The following is a 20924-nucleotide window of genomic DNA, read 5'->3' as shown; positions in this document are numbered from 1 at the left end:
ATCTTTAAGCCCTATTTGTACATATATTCTTTGCCTATTTTGTACTGTATTATTGACCTTTTTCCTCTTGATTCCCAGGAATTATTTATACATTAGGAATATTAGCCCCTTGTCTGTGATATGTAATGCAAATATTTTTTTCCAGTTTGTCATTTGCCTTTTGATTTTGTTTGGTGTTTGTTTGCGGGGGGTGGGGGGCATGCAGAAGTTTGAAGTTTTATGTAGTTAAATATGTCAATCTTTTCTTTAATAGCTTCTGGATTTTGAGTCCCGGTTCTTTATTCCAAAATTATAAAGAATTCTGCCCGCATTTTCTTCTAGTATTTTTATGGTTTTATTCTTAACACCTAAATCTTTTATCCAGTAAGAATTTTTCCTAGTACAAGGTGTGGGTTATGGATCCAAATTTATCTTTTTACAAATGGCTACCCACGTGTCCTAGCTCCACTTATTAAGATCCCTAGATACCACCTTTATCATTAAAACTAATTTTACGCCATTTGGGATCATAATAGAAAAAGCTCTATAATTTGTCAGTTTTATCCAGAATACCATTGCAAGGGAAATTAGCTCTCCAGATATGATCTATAACTCTGTGTTACTAGAGCAGAGTAAACTATAAGTAACATAGGTAAAATGTAAATGTATTTAAACAAGCAAACACAGCCCATGGGCCTGCCAACAACCATGGAGGAAACTGGGAGAAGTGGGCCTTGCTGAGGGAGCTCGTGGTGAGAGTCAATGTTTGCATTGCAGACCTTACCTGCCTGCCTCCGGAGCTAGGACTGCAGAGGGGCCCAACGATGGTGTTCCTGGGACCCCTGGCTGTCACCCTGTTGCCGCCCAGCCTCACACTGCTGGTGTTCCACCTGTCCAGCTCCCAGGATGTCGTCACTGAACCTAGCAGTGAGCAGCAGCTGTGCACCCTGAGGGAACACCCCACTGTGGCCTTTGCAGGTGAGAGCCACTTCCCACTCGGTCCTTTTTGCAATGGCTGTGCCTTGAAGGACTTAGGTCTGAACTCAGCAGGGTCTCTTTGATGTTGGAAGTCCTGGGATGTTCCCCTAGGGATAAATGTTAGAAGGATGAGTAGCCATGGGCTGTAGGGGTCTGATTTTAGTCTCCAATTTATTTAAGCTTCCATCCATGTTTACCTGGAGGAGGAGGGCACCTTGCTCTGGCATTCCTGCTAGGAGGAGGGGTTGTGGGTACTCTGGGTAGAGTGGACAAGGGTTCATCGGCCATCTCATCTCTAGCTCTTCTGGAAGCATGAGTATTTCTTAGCTTCGTTGGGGGGCCAGAATGAAGATGACTCACTCCTTAGGAGGTGCCTGGAAATCTCTGGAAGGCTTCCTTCTGCTCTAAGATGGTTGCAGATGCCTGTCTTCAGGGCCCTGGGAACCCACAGGGAAACGGGTCCTTGGTGACTGATAACTCCCTCTGTCTGTCAAGGAAGGGCATGAGAGTGTCCTGTTAAAGTGTTTCCCAAACTGGGATTTGTGAATCACTGGGCGTATTCTGAGAGGCCTATAAATTCTCAATAAGGGTTTCTAAAATTAATACATACAGTCGATGATAATCGAAAACCAAAACAAAACATAAACACCAGAACATGCAGGATGTTTTCCCATGACCTGTTGGCCAGTTTGGGGCTCCCTGGTGGTGCTAGGACCACATCAGCACTTCCGAATCCGTCACCTGCATGGCAGCTCACACTGGGATCTGCGGATGTAGCTTCAGAGGTCCCCAGGTTCTTAAGTCTGATAGACACCTGCCCTATTTCCTCATCACAAGTACCCTGCAAGGAGGCAAGGCAAGGACTGTCACCTCCCTTTACAAATGGGAGGGCTGAGGTGTAGAGGGTGGGAGAGACTTGTCAGAGGCGGGCCTTCACATTGGGCACCCAGTGCTCTTTCTACTCCCCGTGGCAGAGCGATCGGGGCTCCACCTTCTAGGTGCCACGGGCAGGAGGGTGAGGAGCCGTCCTCGGGATTCCACACAGCTAATCGAGAGGGCAGAGATGGAAACCAGAGCAGAAAAATAAATGCCCGAGTGCGAGGCTGGCATGGGATTTGGGGGATAGGAGGGGTGGTATGGATAGGTGTTGGGGTTAGCAAGGTGGGGAGGCTGGGGCGGCTGGGAAGTGTGGGATTCCCAGCTGTGGGCTGGCTCCTGCCTCAGGGAGGAGAATTTGCAGCTGTCTTCTCAGTGCTGTCTTGTTTGAGCTGGGATCCAAGGCTTTGAAGGCTTAAGTGGATTAAAGTAAATTAGCAATGTCCTTAAGCCTACAAAACACGCGTACACTCTCAGACTTCTGATGGCTCCCAGCATGCTGGTGGCTGTCACTGAAGGGAAGGACCAAGTGCGGGACAGAAGGAGCAGGACTCTCAGGGCTATCCTCACCTTGGATGCCCCATGGCAACTCCTAATGAACCATTTCCTCTGAGGGGCTTTGCTGGAGGCCACTGTTGGCCTGGTGGATTCTTGGGGCAGGTACAACGGAAGGAGAGCAAGAGAATTTCTGTCCCCCAGCCAGGCTGGTCTGTACTGGGGCAAACTAGATAGGGGGGTAGGGGTAATGGACAGGTGGAAGATGTGTTCCTTGAATGCCTGGCTTTATTCCCACCATTTTTTATCTTAAGGTGTATATTACTTGAATGAAATAACCTCCTTCCCCACCCTCTTTCAGAATGGAGGAATGAGGCTCAGATTGTCATGGAGTAACTAAGGAATCCCCTTAGCCCCAGCAAGCAGAGATGTCCGTCATCCTAGACTGACAGCCCTAGAGTGTGGCATCATCTCTACTTTTCCTCCCCAGCCCTCCTGGCCTCCCCTCCACTCACCTGGGTCTCCGTTCTGACAGCTTTGGATTTTCCTATCCATTCACCAAATTGTTATTGGGCCCTACTTGAACCAAGGACAGGGCTAGATGCTGTGGGACTTCAGAGGTAAGAGTTTCCTCTGGGTACTCGAGTATCTCTTGTTGTTCCTTAAAGATCATTCCCTTTGGTTTGCCAGTGCAGTTGGTCCTGCACTAGGACTGGTCCTCTTGTCTCCCCACACCCTTTAGTACTGGTGAGCACACACCAGGGACTCAATTCATGTTGGGAACTGTGTTCTGGGTGATGCTGCCGTTCCAGAGAGGTTGCCATATAACCCAGCCCAGTGCCAACCCCCAGCTTCCAGGATCCCCTCAGATGTTACATTTTATTTCTGACTGATCAGTAGGCTTCCAACTCGGTAGCTGTGAGTTGCCTTCTCCCCTGACATCTGGCTGATCTGTGAATAACCCCTAAATACCCTAGAGGACCTGCCAGTTGCAGAGTCTGGCAGGCGTTTTTCCATCTTGTAAGGTTGAATTTTCTCCTTCTCTTAAGGGGGGCCCACCTGTGTCTCTCTTTGGCCTGCACGTTATTCCTTCTGCCACGGCATGGAATTTCTAGGAGGCAGGGAGAAGCCAGGATGGAGTTAACACTGACAGTGGTTAATCCACAAACTGGGTAATTGAATTGACTATAATTAAAATCACAGGCGCGTCATGGAGAATGTCATTTTTCTCGTAAAGTCGCCGTCCAAAGCCTTCCCTGCACACGGAGCTCAGAACGTGCTTGGTGTTTTAAAGACAGGTTTCCCTCTGGTCCTGTTTGCCTGTTTAATAAGAGGAAGCTGGCTCCTTTCCCAAGACAGCTCCCCCAAGATCAGCGTGCTGCACCCGCCTGCCTCTCTCCCCCCTCGCCCCTTTCCCCTTGCCCTTGTCAGTTACAAGAAACTGGAAGCGGGCCGTCACCCTCCACTCCTTCCTCTGCCCCTGCCTCCCATTGTCTTCACATCTCCTACCCTGTTTCGTCTTCCTTTCCCTTCCCTGCCCCAGGGAAGGGCCTGAGTGAAGACTGAGCTGAGAAGCCCCCACATGGAGTTTCTCCTGGTTTGCTGCACACCAGTCATGCCACCCCTTCCCCTGTTCAGCTGCCCACATCTGGAAGACCCCTGTCGGAGGGGACAAAAGGAACTAAAGGGTGACTCAGTTGCTACCGTTGGGGAGCACTCATCTGATGGTGACAGGCAAGCCCTCCATATCTTCCCCACCCCCACCACAGAAAACAGGCTTGAGCACATTCAGAGTGACAAAAAAATACACTGTGAACAGAATAGACAAGGTAGAGAGAATATGGAGCAAAATAAAATCAGGGTGGAGAGGTTGTGATCCAGGAAGTCTTCCTGGAGGAGAGTCCTTGGCTTAGTCTATAAAGTAGTATACTATTCTACCAGGATTTCTGAGTGTGGCCCTGAGGTCAACTAAAAATCCAGCTTACCCGACTCCTGATCCACTTCTTATACCGATATTGCCCAAATGCCATTGCAACTTCACGGTAATTCTTGCTAACCTATAGTCCCCTGCTGAGGACAGAGGCAGACCCAAGGGGTTTGCTACATTTTGCTGTAGAATTTCTTTCTTCTTCTTTTTTTTAATCATGCATATCACAGTTTTCTGAAAAACATCCAACTCACAAAACCTCAAGTTCTCCAGGGAGCGATTAAGTGTTTGCTTGTCGTGCAGAAATGAAGGGCTGCTTTTACTCTGTAGTGGAGGGATAATGAGCAATGATTTATTTCCCCTGGATTACACACACACACACATGCACGCACGCACTTCTCTGGGCCTTCTGTGAGCCAGTTGCTAATAGACTGTGGGGAGAAAGCACCGGGCCTCACATTCCCCCCTCATCTTTATCTCCATTGACATGAAAGTTCTCTGCCCATGGTTCTCTGGCTCTCTCGTTATTGGTCAGTTCCCTCCCGTCTATGAGGCAGAGGCTGAGGAGTGCTATTAAGGGGTTCTGGACCAGGATGGGAGAAGTGGGTCTCCAGTGGAAGGGAGAGAGGGAAGGTCAGCGTACCCTGACGTACCTTCCCCAGGCGTACCTCCCACAGACCACTGCCCCATCCATCCAGAGGGCTGTGAGATCTCCTCTCTGCCCACCAATCTCCATGGAAGACTTTGGCCTCGGCTGGGAAGCTCCTTCCTTGGAGACAGGGATAGACAGGGATAAACCCACCTTCTGTTTCCCACCTCCACGGAAGCTTGTTTGAAAACTTGGTTCTTCTTGTACAGATGGGAATTGTGGATTGATCCTGCATTTACTCAATTCCTTCCAGGTGCTGGACACAGCCTAGAGATCTAAGAAGCAAGGTCTTCCCTACCCCCCAGGGAAAACAAGGGGGATATACACCCAGCAATATGGGGGCTTTGATGGCAGTAAAGTAGAGGCTTCACCCAGGCTTTCGGGAGTCAGGAAAGGGTTCTTGGAGGAGGTAGGGTGGGGATGGGGCTGAACAGGAACTGTTCTACTGAGGGAGAACAGAAAGGCAAAGTTTGCAGGCTCTGGTGGGATAGATCTGCACAGTGTTCTAGTTTAGTATGGCTGGAGCGGTAGTTTGAGGGGAAATGTAAAATATGAAGTATGATTCTTTCTGTGGCACTAAATAATTAATGTGCCAGGCATCCAAACTGGGAAGACAGTGCAGAGCCCAAAGGCCTTCATAGGAGTTGAGACTTTTCCTGGGGTCAACTGGGAGCTATTAAAGGGTTCTAAGCTGCAGAACAACAAAACCAGATTTGCATTTTAGAAAGATCGCTCTGGTTGCTATGTAGGAAATGGACCGACCAGAGGGACAGGAGTGGAGGCCAGGCTAGATAGGATGCTCCTGGCACCAGGCCAGGCAAGAGATGATACTAGCTTGGATGGGGGTAGGGTACAGAGGGCAAAAGGGATGGATTTCTTGGAAGTGGGACAGACAAGATTTCTGAGTGTTTTTAAGTGCTGGTGAGGGTTTAGGGGAGGGAAGGATGATTACAGTTTTCCCTTTGGGCAGCTAGGGGTTAGGTGGAGCCCTTCTCTGAGATAGCGGACATAGCAGGAACAGTGGCGACACCCCCACCCCCTCTCCCCCAGCTGGCTGCTCACAGAGGGGCCAAGTGGAACCCAGGTTTAGGGGGTGCCAAGTCTGCTTCCACCTCACCGCTCGCTGATGTTCGCCCTTTCATTGTGGGGTCCAGTGCTGGCACAGCTGGTCCAACAGTAACTGGAATGCTTGCCTCTCCCTCCACCAGATCTGAAGCCGTGGGTCTTCAACTTCACCTACCCTGGAGCCCGAGACTTCTCCCAGCTTGCTCTGGATCCCTCCAGGAACCAGCTCATCGTGGGAGCCAGGTAACGAGGTGCAGGAGGGTTGGTGCCACGAGGGGTAGTGTGCTTAGGATTGGATGGAGGGAATATCATTTGGGATGAGCCCGCTATGGGCAGGCCCTCATCCTGGGCCCGTGTTCCTCTCTGCCAGGCCCTCTCTGTATCTGAATGTCTGTCTCCCACAAGATGAAGCATTAGTTGGAGCAAGGCGGGGAGGAGGGTGACCTCTAGACCCCCAGATTCCGTGGCTGGTAGTTTTCAAGAGCAGGAACACCTGCTGGCCACCTTCTACCCCGCGTCCCTACCCTGCTTCCTGGACTGCCCAGGCAAAGTCCTCCCTGAGAGCTCCATGCAGGGAAGGTGCCCAAGAGCCCCCTGCTGGCTGGCTGGCCGCCTGCACCTGGGATGCTGGACTCAGGCCGTGGCCTTCTTGTATGAAGCACCTCACTTCCCTCCCTGTTGCCTAATCTTGTTTAGCCTCACTATTCTGGCTCTAGGGAGGGCTTGTGGAGACCTTACAAAATTGTAGACTCTTAGCTCTAGTAGAGAAGGGAGCTTAGAGATGGTTTACTCCAGTGGGTCTCAGAGAGTGATCCCCGGACCAGTGGTACCAACAGCACCAGGAACTTGTTAGAAATGTAAATTCTTGGGCCTCACCCCAGGCCTGCTGAATCAGAAACCCTGGGGGTGGGGCCCAGCAATGTGTTTTAGCAAGCCCTCCAGGTGAGTCTGAGGACTCCTAGGTTTGAAAATCACTAGTCTAATCTAACTGCCTTCAATTTCAATATGAGGAGACAAGGGACAGGAGAGGGGAATTGACCTTCCCAAGATCCCATTGAACAAGACGACAACAGAGTATGGGGCTAGAACTCCTGTCTCCTTACCTCTGGGCTAGAGTTTTTTTCTGCCAAGTCCCTTATCACCTTTGACTGCACTGGTGTTTTTCAGAAGCTCTCCACCCCAGATGTTCAGATTCAGCAGGTCTGAAGGTAGGGGAGGGTGGCCACTAGGTTGGGCAACCCCAGGCTATCCTGCGTGGCTTACCAACCTTGACCTTCAGGTTTTCCAGAGTGTACCCACCCCCTATTTACATTATGAAAAGGAAGCAAGCCAAGCAGAGCTCTGGACAAAGACCAGAGGAGCTGCACTGCTCTTAGGATACTGACCTCTGAACCATCTGTAAAGTCTGGCTTCCAGTCTTCTGTGTTGCCAACCTCTCAGGACTGTTGTGAAGCCAGGGCTGAAAGCATTTTTTTAATTAACTAATTATTTTGCATCAGCGATATGAATGTGTCATGGTAAAACATTCAAAAAGTACAAAAGAATATACAATGAAAGACACACACACACACCAAACAGGACGCCTTCTTGGAGGCACATCCTGTGACGAGTATGTGTCCTTCCAGAGGTAATCTGTGCTTACGCAAATATACAAGGGTATGGGCTTTATTTTTCCCAGCAAATAAAATACCGTTAACCCTTGAACAACATGGGGAGTTAAGGGCACTGACCTCCCTCCCCTTCCGTGCAGTTGAAAATCTACCTATAACTTTTGGCTCCCCAAGCCTAACTACTCAAAGCCTACTGTTGATTGGAAGCCTTACTGATAACATAAATGGTCGATGAACACGTATTTTGTGTGTTATATGTATTATATAATGTGTTCTTACAACAAAATAAGCTAGGGAAAAAAGTGTTATTAAGAGAATCATAAGAAAGAGCAAACACATTTACAGTACGGTATTGAAAAGAAATCTGTGTGTAGAACAAACTGGAGTTGTTCAAGGGTCAGCTGTAATGGTTTTACTTTTTATTTTCAGATAATTATGGATTTCCATGCAGTTGTAGGAAGTCAGTCCACATACCCTTCACCCAGCTTCCCCCGGTGGTGACATCTTGCATAATGACAGTGCATTGCAGTTAGGAAGCTGACATTGAGACCATCTTCCCTTATTCAGGTCCTGCCAGTCTCACAGCTGTACTTCTTAAACCCAAAAGGATACCACTGATGCCTCTGCTCTGAACCTTGTGGACACATTTTGAAAACTGCCGGTCTTTCTGTGCCAGCCATGTGACAGGCACTATTTTATGTACCATATATGTAGTAAAGCATCTAGAGCATATAGTAAATCAGGCATATAATAAATCACCTAACCTTCACATGAACGCCGGGCAGAGGGTTCTGTAATTATCCCTACTGTATGGATTAGGAAACTGAAGCTCAGAAGGGTTAGGCCGCCTGCCTGTGTTCTCGCTGCTGTTTCGGATCCACTCTGGGGCTTCCCCAAATGACAGGCATGCCTTTTCCTGGCATTTTGAGCCTGGCTGTGCCCTCAGAGACAGGGGACAGTCAGGCAGGACATGGTCCCTTGCGCCCCTCACAGCAAATGAAGTGGTTCCTCAGTTTCTTCTCCCCCGTTCTCTAGGGAGAAAGAACTTTCCTTCCTCCCGTCCTTCTGCCTGACATTCTCCCTCTTCTTTCTGACCCCCTAGGTCTCTGGAATTCAGCTGGAAATATTTTTTATTTATTTATACCCTGCCTTGTTCCATAGGGGATTTAGGGGCAGGTCAGGCTGAAGAGATTTCTCTCTGTTCTCGTCTCCAAGAGGAGCAGACTACGTTGCTGTGATAAACGATTTTTGATGGGATAAAAATTAATAAAGTGATGCAATGTTTCCCCTAATTTTCTAAAGCTGTGAGCAGATGCCTCTGTTACCTGAGCAGACAGCTGGGGCAGAGTCCGAGTCCATCTGTTCTCAGGCCAGGAGGGAGGGGGTGGGGAAGCTCTGCAGGGCAGGGGGCTGGGGAGGGACAGCAGAGGCCTGCAGCCAAGGTCAATGGCGAGGCCTGTCCGGCCCCAGAACAGCAAAGAAGCTAAGCGGCGTCTGGGCCTGGAGCCAGAGCTGGGGACAAGAAGCCTCCAGGCTGAAGTGTCTCCTTCAGGCCCCTGGATTCATTCAACAGGGACCCCTCCACCCCCCATCTCCTCCTGGCCCACTCCACAGCGTTTCCCTTCAATTCTCTTCTCAGTACAGCCGAGGTAGGCCAGAATGTTCTAAAGCAATTATTCCTAAAAACCTCAGGAACCAAAAGGGGAATAGCTAAAAGAAAATGTTAGAAGGAGAGAAAAAAAAATTCTTAGGGAAAACCAAGACTTTACATCTGTTTGATATTAATAAAGCCTTTTAACATGCACCACACCATCCCCTGTCTCCACAGTCCTGTGAAATGAGAAAGACGGCGTTAGTTTCTCCATTTTACAGACACAGACACTGAGGCCCCCACAATGTCCCCAGAAAGTAGCCAAGCTGGGATTCTCCCTGCCTCCGCTGCAGGGTCTACTCTGTGAGCCTGCAGCCACTTTTGTGTGGCGTGTTGACTGTGGCCCTGTCCCCCTCCAAGTCTGTGCATAGTGATAGTGGGCTTGTGGCTCCAGAGTCCAGGCAAAGCAATTTCCTCAGTGTCTGACTGTGAGTACTCGATGGGTGACTAACTGAGGTAGTAGTATCATTATCACTGCTATTTAAGGCCTTTTTAAAAATTACGACTATATTATTTTTAGAGCATTTCTAGGCTGACAGCAGACTTGATAAGAAGGTACACATGTTTCCCATGTGTCTCCTGATCCCATAGCCTCCACCACCAGAGGGGTACATTTGTTGTCGCTGAAGAACTGCATTGACACATACATCATTATCACCCCACATCTATAGTTTATATTATGGTCTCTTAGTGTTGTACATTCTGGGAGTTCGGACAAAGGTATAATGACATGTATCCAGTGTTACAGCGTCATACAGAGGAGGTTCACTGCCCTAAAAATCCTGTGTTCCACCTGTTCATCCTCCCTCTCCTCAACCACTGATCTCTTACTGTCTCCATAGTTTTGCCTTTCCCAAAATGTCATATAATTGGAATCATACAGTGTGTAGCCTTTTCAGATTGGCTTCTTTCACTTAGTATTATGCATCTAAGTTTCCTCCATGTCTTTTCATGACTTGATAGCTCATTTCCTTTTTGCTCTGAATAATATTCTATTATCTGGATACACCACAGTGTATTTATCCATTCACCTGCTGAAAGGCTTCTTGGTTGCTTCCAAGTTTGAGCAATTGTGAATAATGCTGCTATAAACATCCATGTGCAGGTTTTTGTGTGGACACGTTTCTTTATTTAAGGTTTTTGAGCAGGAGGCTAATGTGATGAAAACAGTATTTGAGGCAGATGAGGCTGCCAGCCCCATGTGGGCTGTGGGGGGGGGCGCAGGAGAGGAATCGTGGGGGCGCTGAGGGGGCCACTGGGGCAAAAGTGGATAGGGTGATCCAGGGAGGGGATCGTGGGAAGGTCAGATCTAGAGTCACCGCAGGCAGGGGCTGCAGGAGATGAGGAGGCAGACAGGACTCCGGGGGCCCCAGGCATGGTGTTGGGAGAGATGGCTGGTCTGTCTGAGGAGGTGAGTCAGACAGGAGTGGGTCTGGGTGGAAGGAAGGAGATGGTGTGTTTAGGCTCCTGCAGGAGCTCCATGAGGCATCACGTTTAACAGAAGTGGGCTCTCTGGCTGGGAGAAAGGTGATGGGGCTGCTCCCTGGACCTGCCAGGACAGCCAGGGAGCAGGGACGGTGTGGGCTTCAGGAGTAGACAAGTCTGGGCGTGAATCCCAACTCCTTCACTTACTGTCTATGACTTGGCCAACCTGTTTCCTCATCTGTAAATGCAGTTTTCCCTCTCCACTCATGGAGTTTCTGTGAGGGTTAACAGAGCCAATGGAGATAAAACTCTCCCAGGGGGTTGACCCACCACAGGCCCTCTGCAGTCTGCACCCTGTCCTGGCACCTTATGAAGCTAGAGCCAGGAAGCTGCTTCCCGGGGACCTACCTGCAGAACCAGCTTGATTTATGATTCTTGTCTCTGTTTTCACAGGAACTACCTCTTCAGACTCAGCCTTGCCAATGTTTCCCTCCTTCAGGTACATTTGCCTCCCTTCCCTTCCCTTTCTTTGTGATTTCCCCGGTATTTGGGAGCTGGGGCTGGGGTAGCACAGGGAGCAAGGTTCAGAATTCAGCCCCTATGGTTGAAAACAGGAGCCCCATGCTCTTTTCACTGGCCGTGGACTCACGCTGGCTTCCAGGTCTTACAGCCGGGAAGGTATTTGGAAGTGAGGGTCACCCACATAAACATGGAGGCACACATGGGACTCCTGCATTGTGCAGGGGAACTGCTGACAAGGGGAGAGAAGGAGCACCCAAGTGAGAATGACCAACTGGCTTTGTGTGCCTGAGACTGAGGGGTCTTGGGATGCAGGACTTTAGGTGCTAAATCTGGGAGAGAATTGGGCAAACTGGACTGGTTGGTCATTCTAGGTCTTACAGAAAGGACTGAGTTTTGGCCTCAAGAGAAAGGGTATCCCTGGTTCCTTTTTTAGCTTGGCCTGAGTGATCCCATTCTAACTCAGCGTTTTCACTGGACTGTGATTGATTTATTATCTGCTGCCAAGAAGGACTCCCCAAGCATAATTCCCTAAGTGCTCTAGGAGGCATTTTAATGGGACTCCTTGATCCAGAACATTTATCCCAGATTGAGAAACAGATGCCAAACCATCTCTGCAGAGGCGGAACTTTCTAGATGAAAGAAGTCCATCTCTTCCTCAATGAGGGGAAAGCCTCCGTTCTTGTGTCTAGGAGGCTTGAGTATTTGTTGTGCATCAGATCTGAGCTGGGGGAGGAGGGGTTGTAAGACAAGCAGAGTCTCTGACCTCTAGGGCTCACTGTATAGCCAAGAAAAGATAGTGAGTGATGCATCTAACCTAATTACAGAATGGTTAAAGGAGGCAGTCAGGTGCTGGACGGTTTGGGGTACAGTCTCACTGCAAATGGCATCCGGGCAAGGGAACACCTCCTTGGTGAGCTGTTGTGACATTCTGGTCTGACCTTTTCTAGCTGCACCTGGGTGTATACCCCCATGGGCCATTGCAGCTGACTGCCAGAGGGGAGGCATAAGGGAGCAGAAAAGGTCTGACCATCAGAAGGGAGGAACTAGGGCAAATAGAAAGGAAACACCATCCATTCATTTATGGCTCCATCTATCCTTCAGTCCTTACCCTTACCAGCCAAGCTGCCATCCATTCATCCAACTACCCACCCAATTAACATTTATTGAGTACCTACAGAATGCTGGGTCTGGTTGGAGCCATGGTACTAAGCATTTGAGATCCAAAGTTGAATAAGGCTTAGTCCCTGGCCTCAAGGAATAAGCAGATGAGATCACAAAGTATTCCCTGTCCTGGATGGGATTTCTGTGGCATGATCTTGGGGCCTGGGCTAGAGCAGCCTCAGTGACCTGCTGGCTTGGTCACAAGCAGCCCATCTAGAGCCTACTTACCAACTGACATCCACAGAAAATGAAACCAAGTTGCCAAGCGCAGCAGGTCAGGGCCTGGGGAGAGTGGGCGCAGAGGTGGTTCAAAGTGGGTGAGAGGAAGTGGAGCTGGGCAGGGGTCCTACCCTGAGCTCAGGCAGTCGGCTTTTTGTTAGGTTCCCAAGGTCTGCAAGTGAAGATCTTCTAGGAGCAGTAAAGTGGTCCCAGAGAGAAAGAGAAACAGATGCTGTGCAAAGCATGCAGGGAGGGGTGAAGGCTAGGTTCAGTGGTGGCACTGGTGGCACCAGAGGCACTAGAAACCCATCAGGCTCAGCATGGTCTGCAAAGCCTTCTCGGAAAGCTGCCCTTGGCCTGGAGCTTGAAGGATGGGGATTTTCCAGGCAGCTCAGGAGGGGACACAGAGGTGTGAAATAGCCTGGAGCACTGAGGGACTTGGTGGCAGGATCATGGGGTGTGAGTGGGGAAAGGGTGGGAGATGAGGCCTGGGAAAAGAGAGAGACCACTTTGCACCTGGCCTGGTGCAGAGAATGGGTTAGTCAGGGGAGCCTGTTAGGAGGCCACTGCAATAGCCCAGGTGAGTGATGGGGAAAACTGAACTAAGGCAGGGGGTGGGGATGGAGAGAAGAAGGAGGAAGATCTGCAGGTGATGGAAACACAGAAGGTCACAACATCAAACAGCTCCAGGGCGCATCAGGCACACTGTCTTTTGTGTGAAGGAGGAAGGGAAGTTAGCAGCTCTGGGGGGCTCGGCCAAAGGCTTGGCCCACGGTGGTGCCATCCAGGGCTCTGGCTTACAAAGCTGGGTAGCATAAATCAGGTTGGGAATGAAGCTATCCTGGCTCTTGGCAGTAGTTCTGCCTTGACTGCCCAGTAGAATCACCAGGAGAGATTTGAAAAACACTGATGCTTGGTCCCAACCTCAGAGATTCTGACTTGATCTGTCTGAGGTGCAGCTGGGCACTGGGAATTTAAAAAAAAAATTTTTTTAATGTTAATTTATTTTTGAGAGACAAGAGAGAGACAGAGCATGAGCGAGGGAGGAGCAGAGAGAGAGGGAGACACAGAATCTGAAGCAGGCTCCAGGCTCTGAGCTGTCAGCAAAGAGCCTGATGTGGGACTTGAACTCACAAACTGTGAGGTCATGACCTGAGCTGAAATCGATGCTTAACCAACTGAGCCACCCAGGCGCCCCGGCACTGGGATTTTTTAAAGCTCCCAGGTGCTTACAGCACGCAGCCAAATTTAGGAACCGCTGCTCTAGGATGTCAATGCCTTTTCTGTAGGTGCTGCCTGCCTGGTTTGGCTTCTGACAGTTGGCCCACAGTTCCCGGGTCCCATACCTTATCAGATGTTAGGACTCTCGGGCTTGATGATGAGGCCTGACATTTGGTTCAAACCTCTCTGTGTTGAGTTGGCCTCTGCCGTGAGAAGATATCTTATGCTAACCCCATAACTCGCACTTGGAGCAAAGGCTCAGCTGCAGGGGCTTCTCTGAAGGTTGCTGCCAACCAGCCACAGGTACACTAGGAATTGGTTTCACCACCTTCCCAAGATGTCTCTTTGGAGCCTGATCTCAGGAGTCTAGACTAGATTTTCCATGACAGAATAAGGAGAGGATTTCATGTCCACATCCCTACCATAGTGGACTACCATCTGACCACAAAGGGGAAAGAAAGGGAGAGAAGTTAGAGTGGGCTGTCCAGCATTCCTGGGCAGACTGGAGGTGAACCCCCGGCTCAGGTCCCCTGGTCTGTCATCTGGCCTGGTGAGAAAGCCTTGACTTTTGACCACAGAAGCCTGGCCTCCGCAAGTACCCTTCCATTGCCCTATTTGGGGCTTTGGGGTTCCTGCTCATAAGCTTTCAGTCCTCAGCATCTGCTATCACAATTGCTTACAGAAACCAAGTGCTAACCAAGAGCTGACCACCAGTGTCAGGAGGAGGTAGGACCCAGCCCTCCAAGCCAGCTTCCTCTACTGTCCATACTTCCTGGGGGTGCAAAGCGGTAACTCTAAGTTACAGCCAAATGATCCACTGACTCCAAGGAAGGATTTAACAATGCTTTATTGATAGCTTAAATAATTAACATCCCTTAAAAAAATCTAAATACAAACAGTTTATGCAAACCAGTGTCCATTAAAAGGACTTCTAAGTGCCTAACCCCTATTAAACAGTTTACGTGAACTACTAGTCCTTCAGGAAAATCTAAATACCCAGCCTCCTTCCCAATTCTCCAAGCACAAGAGGTGAGATACAGGTAGCAGCACAGAGGGCAGTGCATGAGTGCGTGCATACCTGTGTGTGTGTGTGTGTGTGTGTGTTTACTGCTGCTTGCAGTCAGGAAGGGGAAATAAAATCAGCTCCTCTGTGATGGTTATTTATCAGTGTAACCTGAACTGGTTTGGAGAAAGAAAAGGTGGCGAGTGGTCAACAGTGTCAGGGGGTTGCTGTGTGATGAGCTATCCTGGATTTGGCAATTTTCTGGCCTTTGCCAGAGTAGTTCAGGGAATGATGTGTCTGGAGGCCTAATTGCAATGGATTCATGATCTTGGGCTGCTAGATGTCCTGGAAGTGCAGAAACACGGACTTTTTCTACACATACCCCATCAGGATACACATGGGGCTTTGTTGGGCCTTGGCAGACAGTGAAGCTGATTCTGAGCTCTCTTCTAGTTATCTCTACATTCTCCAAGCTGGTCTGGCAGGTCTCAAGTTATTTGAAATCTAAACTGTCTGCTGAATGGTGGACCTAATGCTCAGAAAATGTTTTAATGATCAGCCATTGTCGCTGGTGTCCAAGGAAGTTGCTGGGTCTGCAAGGAGATTATCCAGGCCCTGGCCGTCTTGCCTGCTCTCTCCCGTAGCAGAAAACCATACAGTTACTCTGTTACTGGAGATTGCCGTATTAGAATTTCTGGGACAGTCCTAGTTTAAAACTTTATGCATGGCAGATTGATTGATCATACATGTATATCTCTACTCCTTCACAAAACCCACTAAAAAGACAGTGAGGAATTTTAAAAGGTATAGGTCCACAATGACAGAGAGAACAGAAGAGACATCAATGGAGAAGAGATTAAACATATTTTAGGGAGATGGAAAGTGGATGGATAGTCATAATTGACTAGGCAGAACAGAACAGTTTACAGAGGAAAATATGGCAGAGAAGCAAACTGATCCCAGCCCCTGGAAGGGCTTAGAAGTTGGGATGTTGGGTATTGTGGAATGTGAAGATGAGGTATAAGGTGGGGGGGGGGGCAGTTGAAATTGTCTAAATTGAGAGATTGTAATCCAGGGATTCTATCCCATCCTACACAGCAATCCCTTCATCCATTTCACCCCTTCCCCAACAAAGAGAGACTAAGACCCTTACTCTAAAGAGCCAACTGGTGAGTCTCCAAATTTGGAGACTCCAAGAAAGCTGAAGGACACTAACGGGGTATGGTGCTAGAACAATGTTTCTCTTCTTTCTCTCTTTATACAATTTATTTACTGAAGAAACCTGGTCATTTGTCCAATAGCATTTTCCACAGTCCAGATTTTTCTGATTGCAATCCAAGTGGTACATCTTAACATGTTCCACTATTCTCTGTATCATCTGTAAATTGATGCTAGATCTAAAGACTTTATTCAGTTTAGATTCCAGCAAGGTTACTTCATAAGTGTTTTGTGTACTTTTTTTTAGGAGGTATGTTGTATATGATTTTCTCTGTGTTTTTTTTAAATGTTAGCAGCCATTGATTGTTTCCCAGATCCATTAATGTTGTGGAGATTACATTGTATTAGTTGGACTTCTACAAAGAAAAACTTCTCATCTCCTATTTGGTTACCCAATGATAGAGTGGTATAGGAAAAGCAGGGTAAATGTTTGATATTCTTCCTTTATCTACCACCTTTCAAAGAATGAGCTGTTTTCCTAGTGTCTGCGATGATCAATTAATCTTATTCTTTTATTATTATTATTATTATTATTATTACAAACTCAAAATGGCTTTAAACACTATTGATGTGTCTCAGTCCATTGCACTTATCTTTCATGGCTATGCCATCTCTTCCAGGACAAAGCCTCTTCAGGTTGGTTCCTGGGTCCTTTGACATGATGGCCCTTTTGCCTTTGGTTGCATCCTTGCTATTTGGTGTGAAGAGATGCTCCAGGCTCACCTTGTACATTTCCTAACCTCAGACCCGGACTCAGCCATTACTCTAAGATGCCGGTTCCTTTCAGTGGGAAATGGTTAGTTGATTTATTTTAAATACAAACAAATAGCCCCAAATCACTAGACATTTGAAAAAAAGCCTATAAAGTGAAAGAGAAAGATCAAAACAAACAAGCAGAAGGAATGAAGAAAGGTGCAGGGACAATTAGAGAAATATAAGAAAACATCTTAAAAAGTAATTAGAAAAAACTCATTGAATCTTCTGATATATAAAAATACATTTTTTTAATATACTAAAAATGTGATTGGGGAAATAAAAATCGAATTGAAGAATATAAGATGAAGTTGAATAAAAATCTCCCTGGAATTAGAACAAGAAAAAAATAAGAAATCACGAACAGGAGAGAAATAACAGAATATTAGAGGATCCATGCACAACGGCCATCACTTGGTTGGATTCATAAGAGTTACAAAAAAGAGAACAGAGGAAAAGTTGAGGAAGAAATTAAGGATGAAATAACATAAGAAAATCTGCCAGCATGGAGGATGAGGCTTCACACTGAAAGGGCCGAGTGAGTTCCCAAAAAGGTCATGCACTAAGACACCTCAGTTGGAAATTCAGGATATTGTAATGAAACAGAAGATCCAAAAAGTTTCTAGAGCCTAAAGAAAAAGAAAAAACTAGAAAAGTTGGGGAATAAGAATTACATCAGACTTCTCAATCGCAACACTGGAATCTAGAAAACAGTGGGGGAATGAATGCCTTTAAAATTCTGAGTGAAAATTATTTTTAACCTAGAATTCTGTATCAAAGCTATCAATCAAGTATGGAGGTAAAATGATTCAGACATGCAAAAATTTTTATCTTTTTAAAAAAAATTGTTAATGTTTATTTTGAGAGAGAGAGCGTGCACACTCCCATGCATGTGGGGGAGGGGCAGAGAGAGAGAGGGAGAGAGGGAATCCCAAGCAGACTCTGCACTGACAGTGCAGAGCCTATCGTGGGGCTCAATCTCATGAACCATGAGATCATGACCTGAGCCAATATCAAGAGTTTGATGTTTAACCCACTGAGTCACCCATGTGCCCCAATGAATTTTTAAAAATTGATCTATCATGTTCCTTTTCTTAGGAAGATAGTGGAGATGTGTTTTACCAAAATAAGTAAATCAAAAAATTGGGAAACATAGGATTCAGTGAAAAGGAGAGGAGAGAAGGTAAGTCCCTTCAGGATAACAGCCAAGCAGGGAAGCCCCAGGAGCAACCAGTCCACAATGGGGCAGGAGGCTGGAGCCCAGGGGCAGAAGAAAGAGGATGGGACTGAATAGATGATCAGAACCATTTGTGTTTACATTTAATAAATGATATCGAGAGGGATTTGTAGCAGCTGTTGGACATTGACCAATAACTTGGTCATCATTCCTGGTATTCCGGTAACAGCACACATTAACATTTCAGGATCATATGAGGAGGGAATTTGAGTCCTGGTTTTTTCAGAAAACCTTCTGTGGATACCTTCTGGTAAGATCAAGAGAGTATCAGCATCCAAACTTGCAGAATGGGAACAATAGCTTGGAAGAAAACTCTGGAGACCAGAGTGGAATATTCTTTAAGAACTGTGGTATCACTGAAACCCTGGGTGGTTCAAAAAATGATACTCTAAAACAAGCAAACAAACAAAACAAATGAGCACTGACAACCAAAGAGAAAAGTGATTCAGAAGAGGTGAACTCGGAATTCAAAGAAGGTTTTGGAATAATTAATTTTGCTTACATTTTTCTTTGTTGTACTCATAAGATTGATAGGTGATAAAAATTGTAGGTCTCAGTAAGAGCATTTTGAATAAGTTTACATTAAAAATTTAAGCAATAAAGTATTTGATTGGCAGCATATTTTCTTTCTTGGTGTTTCATATTACAATCAATGGTGTCTTACATTCAGTGAAATCCAGGGTACTGACTGGTAGTAGTGAACAATTTTTATATATTCATAATAATGTAAATACTGATGATTTTAATTTAAAATTAAATAATTATATTAATATATTAAATTAGTTTAATATTACATAATTATAGTGGGAGGATGAGGAGAAGGGAAATGTATGTGTGCTTTAACGTGGGGGGAGAATGGGATGGGTGAGTGGGAAAAATCTTCACCCCCATTAACAGGAAGTAAGAAGAAAAAGTCTGAGTTTGATACATATTTTCAAGAAATTGGATTAAAAGACACACACACACAGAGAAACAGCTAAAAGCATTGAAAGAAGTTGTCCTTAGGAAATGGGATTGGGGCGGAGGAGGAGTGAGTTGTTGGGGTTTTTTTTAAATAATTTTTTCATATCCTCTAACTTTTTCAACTCTGTGCATCATTACTCTTTTTTTTATCATTACTTTGATATAAATAATTTTTTAAATAAAATAAAAATTTTAAAAATGACTCAAACAAGCCTGTTCTGTGCTGTTATCATTATAAATATACATATTCTTTACAGGCCATATGTTCTAACTTTGGGTTTGAGAAATCTATTCACTGTGAGAAGCTGCAGGATGTAACAGAGAGAGCTCAGCTCTGGTGTCAGCTATCCGGGTTTGCATCTTGGGTCTGCTGCTTACTAGCTTTGTGACCTTGGGCAAGTTGCTCAACTTCTCTGAACTTTATTTTCCTCACCTGTAAAATGAGCAGAAGTCTAAATGTTTTTTAGTGGCTGCAGTGAAGATCCAAGAGAGGTGTGTCAGTCCCTGGCACAGAGCCTGTCCGGGTGTCTGCTTTTCATTTGTACATTTGTACATTTGTACAACTGCCCCACCCACCCACCCAATGGAAATCTCACCCCCTTATGAGCAAGGCCCCTTTGCCCACCACCAGCACCCCCCCCACACCCCAACAGCTATCCATTATCCAGAGTCTTAAGCCTGGACATCTACAGTGTCTATGGGTCACTGCTCTTTTCTGACCCCAAAGGCCCTGAAATTGCTTGTTTATGTCCCTCTTCTCACATCAGGCTCAGCCAGGGAACTGATGGGGTCCGGAGGGTGACAATGGCTCCATTGTTCCTGTCCAGATAAACCTCATGGCTCTGTGGCCAGATGCCAGGGTCATGGGCCCTCCTTCAAGGTCTGGGAGCAGAGGCCTGCCTGAGCTCCGGGCCCGGCATGGCAGGGTGAGCCCAGCCTGCTCAAAGGTCTGATGGCGGCATGACCAACTTGCCCCCCGGCTCCTGAATCCAGGGTCTGCAGGAACCAGCCCTCCCTCTGCCCCACAAAGCAGCCATCTCAGAGCTGTGGGTGGATTGCAGCCTGCTGCTCCCTCTTCAGGCAACCCCCCTCCACACCCCAACCCTGGAGCTCTGCAGGCAGGGACTTCACGGCTAGAAGAAGCTCTGTGAGAAATGAAAAGCAGATGGGGTTTTTCCCCCCTGTTTGGATGGAAGACCTGCTTGCTCAAGGCTCCCTCTCCTAGGACAGGTAGGCAGTTCATGTTTATACATGTGACCCAGAAATATATAATGAGCCACACACCAGGGCTGTTGACATTGCCTGGACCTGGAGGGTAGCAATCTTCCCTCCAGATGCTCTTCAGAGGCTGGGAGGGATGTCTCAGAGTGGAGACAGAATAGGTGAAGGGGCAGAGGGGTTCCCAGGTGGGGAATAGCCCTCTCCTAATGCCATGGACACTTGGAAACATGAGGCCCTGAGTGAAAACTGTGTCCCCTAGCACCCCATGGTGCACCCCATAATAGAGCACGAGTGATGCTACAAGGGAAACAAGAAGGGAAGCAGACAGCACAGAATCTGGAAGAGAGGTAGCAATTAAGAAATAGGAATCCCAGGGTCGCCTGGGTGGCTCGGTTGGTTAAGCGTCTGACTTCGGCTCAGGTCATGATCTCATGCTTTGTGAGTTCAAGCCCCACATTGGGCTCTGCACTGACAGTGCAGAGTCTTGGGATTCTCTCTCTCCCTCTCTCTTTGCCCCTCCCCCACTTGCATGCGCTTGCTCTCTCTCTCTCTCTCTCTCTCAAAATAAATCAATAAATTTTTTTAAAAAGAAAAAAAAATAGGGAGCCCAAGGTCCTGATACAGCAGGATAAAGAGAAAAAACACACAGAGCCTTTGAATCAAGAATGAGGGTTCCAATTCCTGCTCTAGCACATGGCAGCAGCAAGTCACACAGAATCTGAGTTTCTTCATCTGTTAAGGAAAAAAAAAA

General features: G+C 47.2%; 1 protein-coding gene across 1 annotated transcript in view; it reads left to right on the top strand.

Moving 5' to 3' along the window:
- The first annotated feature begins 700 nt into the window (after window positions 1-700).
- Window positions 701-20924, top strand: part of SEMA5B (semaphorin 5B) — a 40881-nt gene continuing 20657 nt past the window's right edge. Inside the window, exons 1-3 of the mRNA XM_049628307.1 lie at window positions 701-957; window positions 6113-6212; window positions 11109-11154. Of these exons, the coding sequence (XP_049484264.1) occupies window positions 804-957; window positions 6113-6212; window positions 11109-11154 (300 nt within the window). The 5' untranslated portion in view covers window positions 701-803. The remainder of the gene's footprint in view (window positions 958-6112; window positions 6213-11108; window positions 11155-20924) is intronic.

Source organism: Panthera uncia, chromosome C2 (genome assembly GCF_023721935.1).
Source record: "Panthera uncia isolate 11264 chromosome C2, Puncia_PCG_1.0, whole genome shotgun sequence".
Taxonomy (NCBI): Eukaryota; Metazoa; Chordata; class Mammalia; order Carnivora; family Felidae; genus Panthera; species Panthera uncia.
This window is presented reverse-complemented; position numbering and strand designations above follow the sequence as displayed.